This window comes from Melospiza melodia, chromosome 5 (assembly GCF_035770615.1).
Source record: "Melospiza melodia melodia isolate bMelMel2 chromosome 5, bMelMel2.pri, whole genome shotgun sequence".
Lineage (NCBI taxonomy): Eukaryota > Metazoa > Chordata > Aves > Passeriformes > Passerellidae > Melospiza > Melospiza melodia.
Window position 1 is genome coordinate 9,911,535 of NC_086198.1, and position 16,277 is coordinate 9,927,811.

General features: G+C 36.0%; 1 protein-coding gene across 3 annotated transcripts in view; it reads left to right on the forward strand.

Moving 5' to 3' along the window:
* The window catches only part of SPOCK3 (SPARC (osteonectin), cwcv and kazal like domains proteoglycan 3), a 162,965-nt gene that overhangs the window by 60,838 nt on the left and 85,850 nt on the right, over positions 1-16,277 (forward strand). For 2 of the 3 annotated variants that reach the window (XM_063156251.1, XM_063156249.1), the window contains 2 exons: positions 724-769; positions 12,482-12,596. In XM_063156251.1, coding sequence (XP_063012321.1) covers positions 724-769; positions 12,482-12,596 — 161 coding nt within the window. Of the gene's footprint in view, positions 1-723; positions 770-12,481; positions 12,597-15,834; positions 16,017-16,277 lie in introns of those variants that run through there. The other variant, XM_063156250.1, reaches the window with a different exon arrangement.

Genomic DNA, 16,277 nt, shown 5'->3' on the forward strand with positions numbered 1-16,277 from the left:
GCCATTTTTATGTGACACCTGTTATCTGAGATGTGCAGGTAAATCTATTGTCTTGGCTGTGAATTTGTAATTTGTTATAAAATTTCTCATAATCTTGAAAGCAATTAGTTTAATTATGTTTTTGCTTCTTGGAACTGAAGCCTAATACAGTTGATGACATAACGAGGAAGATATTTTATGCTTATAAAGATGATTTATAGAAAACAGAGCTAATTAGACTGACTAAATGAAAGATCTTTCTGATGCAGTTAAAACTACATGGAAAATTATTTTTCCAAAATTCACAAATTGTTTAAAATTTTATTGATGATGACTTTGAAGCTTTACTTTTGAAAAACCATGCATTGAAAATGTAGTTAAGTTTTTCAATACCTTTGAAGTTAAAGTACAGGAAAACTACTGTAACATTTTAAAAACAGTGCTAGAAACATTACCTGTGTGAGTACTGTGAGTAAGACATTTTCTGTTTTAAAGGCTATTAACATATTTGAATTGGATTTTGACTATGAGTGATGCAAATGTCCTCTGAATTACACTGTTTTATTCTGTATAAGTAATTTGTCCCATTATGATAACTGTAATCTTTTTCTCTCCTTTTTTATTTTGCTGCTTGCCTTTTCTAGGAAGTAGAGGTTGGTATGCTTCTTCTGTCTTTTATGATACTGTGAGCTTTTCATGGATTCCTTATATTTTACTAAATTTAGGTTGTTTCTCCCCCTCCAGGATGATTATTTTCGTACATGGAGTCCGGGTAAACCATTTGATCAAGGTAAGATTCTGCTCCTAGGTACTAGTGTGGGATAAAATTTAAGTAATTATATTTGTGCTCCTGTTCTAGAATACTAACAGAGTTCTGTTAATTTCTGTAATTTTCTCTGTCTTCAAATAATTGATTTAAATACCACCAGAAATTCAGCCTAATCATCATTTTATGTCTGTGATTTTTTCAAACATTTATTGATTAGAGAGAGATGGGAGCATTAGAAACCTCCAAAGTAGCTTAAAGTTTCCCTTGGAAAAACACGAGGTTTGGAAGATTTTGTTTTATTAGACAGGTATGCAGTCTAATGCTTGTCTTTTGGAGTCAAGACAAAAAATTAAGATTTTGAATGTCTCTTTATATCCAACAGATAAAAGAAGATCTAGAAAAACAATTTTGGGAGTCTGTCATGTTCAAGTGATCTATCTTGAGGCAAAGTGCAGCTGAAGCATTGGGAATGCTGCAATACAGCAGTTTTAGGTAGAGAATACTATGAGCAAATGCAGCAAACATTCCCATTACACATTCCCTCCCCAGGCATTGGAACTTAATATTTACTGTCAATATGATCTCCCTCATGTATGCTGTTTCAAAGTGTATTGCTGCCATTTTAGAACTGCTGAGGATATTGGTACTTTCTTTAATTGCTCTGAGAAGTGCTTCAGGGGCTTTGTCTTGTCTGGTAGTGCCAGCGGGATAAATGCAATGAAGAAATGGTGACAGGACTTGCAGACAAGAGACCAAGATAAAAATATGTTGTGAAGATAGCGTTTATTCAGTTTCAAGAGCTTCCTCCACAGTGGAAACTGACTTGTGAGGGATATTATTACTTTGTTGTAATATTAGAAAAATTTGTGGTTGAAGGAACAATGCATGTTCCTTCTGCATATAACCCTTGCAGTCCCTAAAGGGCTCTGCTTGAAAGCTGGTGAGAAGGGACATTTCACAAGGACATGTGATAGGAAAAGAGGTAATAGCCTTAAGCAGGAGGAAGCTAGGTTTAAATTGGATAATAGGAAGAAATTCCTTACCATAAGATGGGATGAGGCACTGGAAGAAGTTGCCCGGAGACACTGTGAACTTCCCATGCCTGGAGGTGTTCAGGTCTAGGCTGGAGGGGCTCTGAGTAGCATGGTCTAGTGGAAGGTTCACTGCCAGCAGTGAACAGGGGCATTGGAACTAGATGATACTTAAGATCCCTTCCAACCTTAACTATTTCATGATTCGGTGAATAGTGTTTTAATTCATTCGTCCTTACTTCAGCACATTCTGAAAGGTCTTCTTATGTTGATGTGTTAAGTATGTCAAAATTGCTCATGTAGAGAGATCTGTGTAATTCTATTTGTATTAATAAGAGTTTATATATGGAAATATATATCCAAGCATACCAGGAGGGTAGCCCTTACAATGAAAATGTGTAGTGTTATTTATTCCTGGGCCACAAAATCTATTTTTAAAGATAGAAAACTTTGATTTGCAGCTGTGAGTTGTATTGCAATCCACCAACATTTCTTAAAGCAATATCTGGCATTTGTTTGAAGAAGAGGACTTATTCCCATTGAACTATTTCTTGCTTCTATCTTTTTAAGCTAGAAAAAACATATTTAAATGTTCTCACTGTATATTTTATATGTTTGCCTCTAAATGTTTTTGTATTTCTATAAATACCATAATGTAACTTGTTCATAAACAATTATGTGGGGCATGTATTACTGTTGGAATAAATCTGAGTGTTCTTGTAACATATTTAGTTACTGCTAAAAGGCAGGTTTAATTGTTTCAGGGGTTTTAGAAAGCAAGTAGAATGTTTTGTGTTTAGGACTAAAGTTGACTACTTTTAGTAGCTTTATCAACGTTTTATTCACATACAATATTTTCTGACACATTTTCTTCATGCAGCACTTTTACATCAGATGAAAATATACGGAATACTTCTGGTACATTTTATTTTTAGACTACAGATGTTAGCAGAGCTTGGAGGATGTAACTATTGAATGAAATTGCATACACAAAGACACTGGTGTAATTTGGTGAAGTGGAAAGGATGTTTTCCTCTGCTCAATAGAAATACCTTGGAGAAAAATGGAGTATATTCATGTAATTGAAAAAATGCAACATGACATTTTCTGTGGAGGTTGAAGACCCTGAAGGTATGGTTGGTTCATAGATGTATTTATGAAATTTCATGTAGACCATTCAATTGAATTATTTTTGGCTTTTGTAGTATCAGGTTATATTAGATGCCTGTTTACAGGAGGAATTTTGTAGATACTGTTGTACAACAAAACTATATTTTGAAACTATTTTACTTATACTAGTTGAATTTTTGCCTTTTAGCTCTATGTATTTCATCTACCTAGTTCTGTAATAATTTGGGTAACTAAGGATATCCAAATATATGCAAATGCTATAATTTGCAAATACATTTTTGTACTGTGAACTGAAATAATTTAGAGTCATATTCAATAAAATAATTTTATTCACTCATTTGCAAGCCCTGGGAAGTCATAAGGGAGTTTAATGAAGATCAGTTAGTTGAAGACTGAAAACAGTTGTGTAGAATTAACTTTGCTGCATTTGATATGTGCTCTCAATATCTAGTTTTTGTAGTAGAACTATTGATGTTTTTAAACTAGAAATATATATCCATCACTTTCAAGATAAGTTGCAGTGCTTTGCAATTAAAATGTACAGTACTTCAGGATGTTGTCTCAGTTAAAGAAATAATGGTGTCTTTGTGGGAGGACGCTCAATTTCAAAAAGGGCAGAACTGAAAAGCTTTTTAAAATATTTCATGCTTATTTACTAGTAAGACTAAGCTGTATTTAATCTGGTGAACAGTTCCCTGTTTCAGGTGTTTAGGCATGTTTGGGAATTCTTCTCACTAATGAAGTACACTAAATCCTATGTTAAACAGATTCCCACTGCTTTATGATGCTATCAACTAGCCCTTGCCAGGGAAGATCTCTTGTAGATGTCTGAGGAACAGTTCATGGTGCTTTTTCTTAATTATCTGATGCTGTGTTTAGATGATTCTTTTATTATTTCTCTTTTATCAATTTATCTATTGTGGTAACATCACAAAAGTGCCTTGTCCTGTACAATTCAGACTTGGCTCCTAGCTCAGGTTCACTGGAAAATGCACATCTGCTTCTCTGGTTACAGCTTGCAAATTGTTTCAGAATTTATTTCTGTGGAGTCATCAATGGATTCAAAATTTTTTAGCTATTTTTAAAAGATTCTTTAGACAGGATTTTTATTGAGGCTACGCTGAGCCCATAAGAAGAGATTTTGGTTGCCTTCAGTAGTAGTCTGAGCCCTTATTTCCTGCTGTCCTGACATGTTTGCTTTATGCCCTGATGTTAGGTTTAGAGTCACCATATCGAGGATTATTATTATTAGATAAAGTAAGAAGTTTTTCTGTTTGTTTTTAACATGGCCAAATCCTGGATTCAAGCGTCTGTTCAGACCCACAGATCGTTATATCAGAAAAGTGGGAATGTGTTTGCAGGGTGACAGTGTCTGACCAGAGCTTCTTGAGCTGGCAGCGTGCTGAGAAAAGGGTGTGTGGGACTGTTTCTTTGGGCTTCCAGACCTGCTAAAATTTAGTCCTGCAAATCTCTCACTTTAGAAATCCAGCTTCTCTCTACTCTGCTGGCATGTCCCAGATAACGGTCAAGTCCATGAGCACTGTGTACCTGAAAATATTTTGGTGTGTACTGGAACTGCTTCTTCTTTACAGGCTCTCTTAAAGGCCTAATTTGCTTATATTTGCCACAGAATTTCAATATGAAGGCATGTAAAGCAGCTGACAGAGGTAGGTATTAAGAACATGAAATTGGAAATAACATTGCAATTTAATGGTGAGGGAAAAAGAAATAGTTTAGCAAAGCTCTTTAAAAGAACCAAACAGTAGGCAAAGACTGTAAAGAAGAAAAATGAGTTGTACATAGTTTTACTTGAACAGAAGAATGAAACCTGAAATATTAGAAGTTGCCTTTTTGACCTATTTAACTTCTTGTATTTAAAAACTTGTTAATCTTTAATATTACAAATATAAAGAATGTTAAGATGTACTTTTTACAGAATTTGTTTTATGTGGAGGTTATCATTCAATTTTACCATTTCCTGGTCATTTTTGTTATTCCAGGCTTCTTCAAAATGCAGATGTATTTATATTTCTGATATATTAGATACTTCATATGAAAAGTCTACTGGATTCTGTTTAGTTGGTGTAAAAAAATTAAACACTGAAGTTGATTACAGTAAAATGAAATTGAATAAAATTCCCTATGTAACTTAAGAATACATAATGAAATACAAGAAAGTAGAGTTCTCCAAGTGCCAAAAATAGAATCATTAAGGTTGGAAAAGCCCTCTGAGATCATCGAGTCCAACCTTTAACCCAGCCCTTCCAAGCCCACCACCAAACCACGTTGCTGTGTGCTGCATCTACACATCTTTTAACAACCCCCGGGGACAGTGGCTCCACTGCTTCCCTCGGCAGCCTCTTCCAGTGCTTGGCCACCTTTTCAGGGAAAAATCTTTTTCCTACTATCCAGTCTAAAACTACCCTGGTGCAACTTGAGGCCTTTGCCTCTTTGTCTGTCATTCATTAGCTGTGAGAAAAGACCAACTTCCACCTCAAGGGAGTCTCCTTTCAGGGAGTTGGAAAGGGTGATAGGGTCTCCCATGAGCTTCCTTTTCTCCAGGCTAAACAACCCAGCTCCTTCAGATGTTCCTCATCAGATCTGTGATCCAGACCCTTCCCCAGCTCTGTTGCCCTTCTCTGGACGTGCTCCAGCACCTCAGTGTATGGAGGACTCCAAAATTAAACACAGGATTCGAGGTGTGGCTTCACCAGCGCTGTATTTTATAGCATCTTGTTGTGCAGGAGTAATCGTCTTGGCAAGTGAGACAGTAGGTGGGGGAATTTTCAGGAGGATGCATTTCTGCTCTTACAGGTCTGCAGATGTTTCTTTGCCATTGTTGCCCTATTTGAAGAACGCAGAAGCCAGTTCTAACACACCCAGCATGTCGCTAAATTATGATTTAGTGTGTTTAGGAAAGGATAATATAATGCTTAACTGTTTGCTGGTGAAATATGACTATTGTGAATGTTCAAGTAGTCTTAAGGTGTTCTTTATTTTCTGCCAAATCAAGAAAGTGAACATTTTGATATAAAAATAAAAAAGTGCTTTAATAAAGCTGTTGAAAACTTAAAAAGTATGCAAGGGAAGTGTGTTCTTGCATTTCTCCTTGTCTTAATGGGTTTGGATATCTTTGCAGAATATTTGAGAGTTTCTTATTATATATAGAAGAAGCTCAGCATAATTGTCCTAATTTTGTTGTCACTTACACCAGTCTGAGCCCAAAATAGCTATGTTTTTCGGCAGTTTAAACAAACAGGATCATTTCTGAATTGTCACAGATAATGATAAGGGGGGCATTTGACTCTGACTATGTGGAATTTCTCATTTCCATCTCTTTTTGAGCTATGTGTAACAAATTCTCTTGTAACCTTAAAGTAGTACCCAAAAGACAAAACACAAAAAAAGGAGAATGTTTTTGAGGCAGAGATCATAGATATTTGTGAGGGGGAGAATTTCTTATAATTTAGTCGCTGCACAAGTAGCTTAAAAAGTGTGACTCAGTGAAGATGATTGTTTTAAAGGGAATGGAGAGAAAATGTGTGAAGTGTTTGAAATTTTGAAAAAGAGATCAAGCTTTAGTGGGTTTGTTCCAGAGGAAGAACAGAGACTGGCAGATTCAATTTTACTTTTTTAGCACTTTTTTAAACTTATATTATCAGTATCTAAAATACCATGTTATGAATCAGTGTAATGGCATTTTTATGTTCGTTTTAGAAAAACTTTATTTGCAGCAGTGAGCAAAATAGAAACACACAGTACTTTGTGTCAGATGGTTATAACCAGTGTCAGATGGTCTTAAATTGGTGCTAGGCATTTCTTTGTTTATGAGAACGTTTGTGTAGCATAACTACAACCATTGCAGGGCAGCTAGAAACTCAGTGCTCATATCCCAGAGCTTACTAATATAGAATGTTAGGAACATGGGTGATTTTTTTTTTTATAGAAGCCTGGTAGAGACTTTACACAATTGTCCTTGAGTCATCAGTATGGAGAGTTCTGAGCACTCTTGAGAGGAGAATTTCTTGTGTAGACGCCACCTCCATACACACAGCCACTGTAATTTTTGAAGAGCTTGCTCACAAGTTAGAAACCAGACTACACAACCAATGAGGTTCAGGGATTTGAATCTAAATTTTTAATTACTTCTTTGGCCACCTACAGAAAAAACTTCCACTCTAGCCCTCTTACTGAAGTTGTAGACACTCTAGCCTTCTTACTGATGTTGTACATTCATATGTCCAGATGGAACTAGTGTTCAGGAAGATCGCTCCTGTGAACATCCAGCTGTAGTTAGCCATTATGCTTTTTATGCTATGCAGTGAATTTTACATGGCAAATACAGTCTCTGGGAAAAGAAACAAAAATTTGAGATTCTTCTTTTTCAGAACGTTCTTATCAAGTTACTGAGCTAGGCTATTTCTTGTTTGTTCTCTCATTTTTTTAATAAATTTCAGATTTCTAGCTGCACAGTGATTAATTTTCATGTTGAAGTTAAAAGGTGTTGTTTCTCAGTAGATATGTTGCATAGTAAGATGGGCTTTTCTTGTTAAGAATCCACAGCAGTGTGGATTCAAACCACATATGACTGAGGAGGGTCTATGTGTGCACATGCAAATTTTGAATGCTGATCACTGTATAATTTAGGGAAAAGATAACCATTACCACTATTAATTTTAATTTAAGCATTTATCTGGGCTGTGTTAGCTGGCAGTATCAACTGAGCATTTATGTGCTCTGCCTTGCTCTCCTCTTTACTGTTACTGGAAATTGTGGTGCTGGGATTCTGCAATTATCTAGACCCACAACACTTGTCAGTGAGAAATCATTCTATAGCAGGTGAGAAATTGTCATCTTTCAAAATGGAGAAGTGAAGATATTCATGGTGTTCAGGTACCTTCAGGAATTGTGTGATTTATCAAAGGAGGCAATATGAGCCCTTCCCTTCTATGGCTCTGTCTGCCTTGGGTTATAACTAGGCATTTGACCTGATTATTAATATTTTATTTAAAACTTTTAGATAATTTAATTATTTTTTAAAATTTACTTAATTTTTCCTCCCTGCATTGTCAAATATGAAAACTTTGTAAAGAAGTCAAGACTTGCCTTTTAAAGTAGTGGGGTGCACAAAACATAGCTGAAGTTTTGGTAAATTTGGAAACAAAATACATAGTTACTTCTATTTTGCCCATCAGAAATGAATCAGAACATTTGAAGACTTCAAGTCTATTAAGTTTAAGACTGTCCTTAACCTTTTTTCACCTTTCATTTTACTTGGTAGTGGAAAGTATGGAACATGTTAGAATGCTCTTAAAAGACTGTGCATTCTAATAGTCATTGGCAGAAACCATTTACTCTGGTTTCAGCCAAAGTGCTACCATTAAAAATATTCTTATGTTATGGCTTGCTAGTCTTTATTTCCTATTATATTCCCTATAAAAAGGATGTTCTGACTAATGTCAGTTTTGGGGAGTGCCAGCTGTAAACTAGCTTACAGAAGGGATGATGGGAAGCTTTTCTTAATTGCTTTGCCAAATTTGATTATAAATAAATAGATCTATTAGTAATAATTCAATTAAGTTTTCAGATATTAATTGTGTTCTTATCATGTGAGAGGAACAAATCTGTACTAATCTATAAAAGTCAGCAGAAGTTCCTAACAGCAGAGTCACTTACTTGTCATTTACAATGCAAGTTTTTAGAGAAATAGTAGATGATAAAAACCATTTTATACTTTTGATATGCTTTTTGTGACAGTGATATTTTTCTGCTTGTTGAAATTTAGGTAACATGACATTTCATGGTATTGTAGCCAGATACACAGACAAATGTAAAGTAGGCATGCAGACAAGTGACCCATAGCAAGTACACTTTTCTGAATATTAGAAGCTGTGTAAAGCTGAACGTTATCAAGTTGTTCAAGCTCATATCAGACCTGCATCTTTAGAAGCTGATTGTATGTGACATTGTGGGAAGTCAGCTGATACAGTATTCAAGAGATGATTTCTGACAAGACTTGCATAAACATTTTTCTTATGTCTAGAGTCTTCTCTTCATAGTGCAAACCTTTACCTGTTTTCAATAGCAGTGTAATTGTGCTGTACAACTGATGTTTTCACTTCAGTTATGGGGATAGGAGGGGAAGCCTCTAATTTTCATAAATAGGATGATATTTTAGTAAATATTGATTGGGTAAAAACGTGGATTGATACCTGATTGTGTTGAAGACAATAGCTGTGAGGATTACATCCCACTGGGAGATTTTGATGCTTGTGATGATTTTGGTGTGAATATTGTATTTTTTCAAAGCTGCTTATTTTGGCAGGAATGGAAAAAAACACACGGTGTTTTCTGTGCAAGTCTGCATAGTCTGAATGAGGTGGGGGGTGCCAGGAATTTTTTGTTAGGGATAGCTAGAAGATGGACTGAAGAAGTAAAGACTTAGTGCCATGTATTTCTTGATGTGAGTTACATGCGTAGTGGAAATCAATGATACTTCTCCTGAAATAACTTTATGCATTTCCATAGTAGTTTGAGATATTTAGGATGATTCCTTGTAGAATCCAGACAGACACATAGTCACATGTGCCCTTGCATTGTAAGGGGAGTGCAGTTATTCCCCGTCATGAAGAACTTCAGACCCTGGTTTTGAAAACTGTTTTTCTTGTGGTTTAGCCTTTATTTATCATGAAAATTATTCATTTGTCAGTTCCAAGTATCAAATAAAACAGGCTCAAGAGAAAGGTATTTATATATTACAAAAACTATTTCCATGCTTTTATAAATATCTAATTTTTTTTAGTCCTTTCAAAGCTGGCAAAATTAGTAACGCAATCTAATTTGGATGCTATGTACTTTATAGTGTAGGATTGACTAGAGCATCTGGCATTCAAAGAGAAAAGAGGAAGACTTATAGTGGTTTTCATGATTTCTAGCAAAATTTCTTTCTATGTTCTTTCTTATTTTATCCTCTGGTTTGTTGTTAGTCCAGGCAGACATTTACCGTTCAGTTTTTCACATTATAAAAATTTGTGCTTTTTTATCTGATCTCTCCATTACTGTTTAAAAAAAGAAAAAGTTTCCAAGAATATACATTCTTCTTTGACTTCTGCATCAGTAAAACTTAGTTCAGTAACTAAGAAAGTTGCATGAAAAAGTACTAGGAAAAGGGAGGCTGTATGTCACACGTAAGGTGAGGAGAAAACACTTCTGCAGGGAGCTCACAGCTGACAGAGAACAAGTTCGTCGGGTCATGGAGTGATAATGTGAGTTTGTGTCAGGGGCAAGGCTGTGAGTGCTGAACAGGCTTTTGAATATAACAGTGGTCCTGTGACCATTGCACCGGTGGCTCTGCTGGCTTGCTCACCCTGCTTAGTGAGTCTGTACCTCACCTGAGGTCATCAAGGGTTACATGCAGGGCATGATAGCCACTGAGTCAGCAAATAGCAAAAGATGATATTACATATATCAGTAAATACTGAAAGTCCTTGTTTCCATTTGATACTCATCTTCATGTTGTCATAAAGACAAAGTGGGAAATTACCGTCTCTTGTTTGTTAAGTTGGGTTCTGCCTATAATGGTTTGCCAAAATGTAACATATTGCCAAAACCATATTTTATGGCTAGCTAAATTTGATGGAATTGTCCAAAAATACCTTCATATTCCCAAGAACTGTAGAAATGAAGTAACCATTTCAGTGGGAATGGTTACAAGATCTCCTCTGTTGATCCTTTTTCTGGAACCTGTTTCCTACTTGGTATTAAAGCGTCCTTATATGATTTCAGATTTCTGTTACTCATGTTTTGTTTTTTTTTTTTTTATTTCATTACTCTATTCTATTTTACAGAAGAGTTATCTGAAGATAGGCAATATTACAAAGTGTTACTACCTTAGTGTCTCCATCAGGGAACATTCTGGGAAGAGGTACTTGGACCAGTACCTTAAATGATTACTAGTGACTGGCATTACATTCTGCCTGACTTCAAGTAGAGAAAAGATGTTAAATCGAATCTAAATTCTGAAGTAAATTGGAGAAAGATATGCTGTCTTTAATTTTGACTCCAACTCTCTAATCCTAGTTCAGTCATTTTTTTTGGCTGCAGTTCCTTCCCATTTGTATAGAATTGTTGTAATCAGATTTATTCTGGATTATGTGTGCTGGTTATATGGCTAGTTGCCATAGAAATAAAAATATGTGGAAGAAGAATACCTCTTTTCATATGTCTTTTGCTGCAGTTAACAAAATACTTCTTTTCTGTCTGCATTGAATTATTCCATCACTTTACTGCTTTGATGATAATATGATCTATTTGTTTTTGCACAGCTGAATGTATTATTAAAGAAACCCCTGAAAAAGTCACTGCTCAGACCGTGTTTAATCACACTTAGCACTACAACGTCATGCATCAAAACTACAACTAATAATCAGCTTGGTCTTGTTCTTTGGGTCCATGCACGGTTAGGAGGTTTAGGTTAATATCCTCTGTCAGGTCACACAGAGATATGGTTAAAAGATTACTTTTGATTGTGAAGAACAGAAGAAACAAATTTTCTTTCAGAAAATATTTAGGCAAATGTATGCTGTCAGGCACATGGTGTGGTTGTTGGGAATGCCCTGTGCATCGCCAAGAGTTGGACTTGTTGGTTCTTGTGGGTCCCTTCCAACTGAGAATATTTTGTGATGCTCTGCTATTTTATAAGCAGATGCAAGAAGTGGGGAAATAGCGTTTCTGAAACACAACTGTATACTGCACAGTAATATGAAGATGAATGTGAAGAGGAACACAGCAAGACTGAATTCTGATTGTTCATAGCTTACTTGATTAAAAAAAGGATACCAACAGGGGTGAAAAAACCAGTTTTGGAATATTTAGATTACTTGAAAGGACACCATGAAGATTGGAGAAGGGGATTGTCCTTTGAGAGTGCTTAAATTGGAAGATGGTTTTCAATATTATAGCCATGTAGGCATGGCTGCTCCAGAAAGATGTAAATTTAGTGGTAAGCAACAAACAACATTATTTGGCTCTTCCAGTGTTATAGCCAGAAATCACTGTTTGTAGTTGGAATTGTAATTCAAAAATGAGTATGGATTATGACTAAACGACCGGCTAAAAAAAAGGCAAAGCAAAAAACAAACCACAAAGCAGAAATAGAAACCTAGAAGGAGGTAAAATTTATGTTTAAAGATGTTATACAAATCACTCACCTGTGTATTTTAGTTTACTAAATCTGAGTAATAATTTCTTAGTAAATTCGGTGTCATTTTTCACCACTTCATGTTGAGTAGGAAGAACCCAGTTGTGTCATAGTAAGCACTTAAGGGAAACTGTTTTCAAGGTGGCAATAGCATTATTTGGAGATTGCAGTCAGAGAGTGGCAATTGTTAAAAGAGTATAGCAGGTACTTGGCTACACAACAGCTGTGTATTTTTTCCTGGTTGCTTTCAGTCCAGCACTGTACAAGCAGCAGGCCAACCCCCTCCACATACTGGGTGGGTTTTGTGTAGTGTTTCTCGCCTTAATTTCGTATTCTAGATAACTGTTAACAACTTTCTAAAACTATTTTCAGCTTTAGATCCGGCTAAAGATCCATGTTTGAAGATGAAATGTAGTCGCCATAAGGTCTGTGTTGCACAGGATCAACAAACTGCAGTTTGCATTAGTCACCGAAGGCTTACACACAGGTAAATACTTCAAAAGTTAATCCTATAGACATTTCTGTAGTGTTCATGTCTTGTAAACCATAAATCCATTTTAATTAGTTTAATTACTTAACAACATGTGAGCAGAGTAGAAGTGGATTTTAGAAGTCATTATGTATACATAATTTGATTATAATGTTTACTACTTGATTCTTCTGCACTAGAATATTTAAAAAAGTATACATATTTAAGTATTGCAAGCTGCTAGTACAAATGCATTTAGGGAAATACCCACTGTGCCAGGACTAAATGAATAAAATTATTGTGATAGTATCCTACTGCTGTACATTACTTTGACATCATCACTTTTTATATGAAGCTAGAGAACTCAAAACTGCCTGCTGAAGTGTAGATAACAGCCTGATGCAGTGTTAGTTGTTTGAGATTAGTGGGAGTTTTTTCCTCTGTTCTTTTTCTCTTCTTCTGTGCATTCTGATTTTCTTTGCATGCAGGACTGGTTAAATGTGAGGAGAAAATATATAACAAATTCATGTGTTTTTGTGGCTTTATCTGAGGCAGAAATATGAATATGTAGGACCTGAGCCATACACTTAGTTGTGTGCTAAGGAGATGGAGTCAAATTGCATTTTCGACTTGACATTGTTCTTTTTTTCACACTTCGTTAGGGGAAATAGGACACAGTAGAATGGCTAAATTTCAATAAATTGATTTAAATAAGTGTCTGTTAAAGTGCTTTGCTCAGTAGGGGCTGTAAAGAGCTGAGGAAAATAAGACTTCCTTTGTGTTGGAAGAGGATCATTTCGAGTACAGTTTTATGAATGATACAAGGAACGTTCTTCTGAGTGTCTCGTTATGTTAAATGCATCCATCTGGAGCTTTTCAAGCAAGCAGGATAGTACACAGTGAAAGGAACAGCTTGAATTGTTCTCGATCTGCAGCTGTACTTAATTAACAAAAGAACAGTATTTGTGGGGTTACACTGTTTATATTAAACAATCTCAGTGTAGAGCTAGACAGTTTGATAAAGTGATATCTATGCTGCAAGAATTATCAGACAAAGGTAGGTAGTCTGCTTTCAACTTCCTCTGAAGTGTTGGAAATGTATGAGTGTTAACTGTGACCAAACAATACAATAATTCTAAATTTCTAAGAGATATTACATGTCATGGCAAACAATGCAAATAATGACATTTTCTAGTTAAGTATACTTGCAGTAGGTGATGACTGAAAACCTTTTTAGATTAGATGAAGATGTCTACTCTTGAATTTAGAAACTTTTTGACATCAGCCTTCATCCCTGTATTATTCCTCCCACAGTTCTTAGTACTCTTTTAGAAAGGTAATATTTTAAAAGACAAAGCTTGCTTGAATATAATGCAGTCAATAATGGGAAACTTTGGAATGGCAGAAACTTGATTGTAAAAAGCACTGTAAATCTAGTCTTGTAAGGTAGATGAGGCAATTTTTTACCTACCTATTCTGAGCCAGGGCAGGATTTTCCCAAGTTTAGATCTCCCTATTCCCCCAGATTACCGCATACAAGGAAAAATAATTTGCATTGTGTTTTTTTTTTTCTAAAAAGGTTTTCCTTCATGCAGTTTCTGACCTTTTTGTAACACGATGGGATTAAAGTATGAGTATCATAAACACAAGGAGACATGTCTGCTGGGTCTCTTTACCATGACTGAGTTACTTTGCCCAACATGTTATTCCTTCACTTGTATCTGTAGTTTGCACACTGGTTATCAGTAGGGCCATCTGTTTCTCAGAGTTCCCAAAGGACTAGTAGACTCTGTATGAATCTTGGTAAAAATTAGATGAGAAAGCATAACTTGACAGTTGACAATATAACCTATCTACTAGTATCCATTTCTAATATGTCATTTGTGTGTAATCTGTTGTGAATAAACATTTACAAAATTTTCATCCCAGTAATCCTTCCTTTTTGCTTAGTTTATGTGTGTGCACATGTGGTGTTCTTCTAGGATCAGATAGTATGAATAATTTATAAAAGGCAGTTGGGGATGTTTTCTGAAAAAATAGTCAAGACCTTTTTCATGAATTATTGGGAACTTTTCATACAGAACTTGCCCATAGATTATAATTTGGACATATTTGCTGTATAAATCCAAAGAAGTTCCAGAGATTTTTCCCACAACTCTTGCACAGGAAAAGTATTTTAAAGAATGTGAATTGATACAGTAGCAAAGATGATCCCCAAGAGACTTTCAGGGAAGAGGAGACTGCACACTTCCAAGATAAATAAAATGTTTATGGGCACCTTTGGACTACCCGCAGGGAAAGAGGCATGAAATACAGTTACAGCTGAATAGATTTCTCTGTAGTGTCATCAAGTTGAAATGCTCTGATTTATAGTTGAATTCTCTATTACTAGAAGTAGCATTCCCGAGCAGCCCTATTACCTAGTTCATAAATTTCTGTTTATAAATTCTGTTACTTTATTTAGGTAATAGCATGGAGAAGTTGCTAATCAGTGGAGGCTGATAATTGTATCAAATTGAGGACTCAATTTAGTAATTTCTTTTGTTGCTTGTAAGAAACTAACTTGCAGAAAAAACACATAGGCACAGACATTGTTATTCAGTCCCTACTGTCCTAGGTGTTCTTCTTTGTACAGTGCAATCTCCAAACTATTGTAGCCCAGGGCCCCTCAGCAGCACACAGTGGAGCATGGGTGGATATCCCAGCCACCTGCAAGGCTGCTAGTGACATGATATGACAAGGTCCCAACAGGATCAATTAATGTGGCAGCACACTTTAGTGATGATTCTACCTGTGCTTTCAGAAGTATTAAAATTTCTATTAGATTGGGAATCTCAGCGCTGTGATCTTACTGCAGTGTGCTTGCATTTGTATGGTTTCAAAACCAGCCACTGTGTCTCAGTGTCCTTTTCATGGGGTTGTGGGTCAGGCAAGCCTATGGTTTTGCTCTTTCCTCAGTTTCCATGGCAGCTGGGATCATGGTCTCCCCTCAGTCTCCTCTCATGGCTCATTTCCTTTTCTGGTAGACTGCCAAGATGGCAAGTCCTCTCTTAGCACACTCCTGCAGGGCCACAGCACAAGAGCTTCCTTTATGTGCTGTCCTGGAAAGACTGAATAGCGTTTGACAAAAAGATGAAATAGGTGTTGTGGATCATTGGTCATGAGAATAGTTGGAAGTACCAGGACTTTGAAAACAGAGGGACGTGCTTAAAGGGGCAAAGTTTTTGTTGGTAGCAGGTAACAGCATTTGCATCTCTGCTGGCTGTAACTGTGTTGGAAACTGTGTTCTGTGTTCTGCACACTTAGCTCTCTGCTGGGAAAGTCAATGTACTGAGGGGAAAATATGCAGGATATGTATATAAAAGTTGTTCACATTATTCCCCTGTGGATTGCTGTGGAAAGGGAGTATCTGCCGGCACTACAATGCATCATAAACAGGTAATTGAAACTATGGTGTAAAATAGAATTTTCATTGATTCTTTGAAATTTGGGAATTTTTCATTAACTTTTCCTTTTGGTTGAATGGTGTTTTGTCATCCCATTGTGCTTTCCAGTTTATATTTTTTGGTTAAGTAAAAGGACTTTATGGGGAAAAACCCTGTAAAGGGTGTCTGTATGAAATAATGAAATGCTTCAGAGTATACCTTATTCTGTTACAAATACAGCTTGGAGAATATTAAATTCAGTATTGGTTATCTT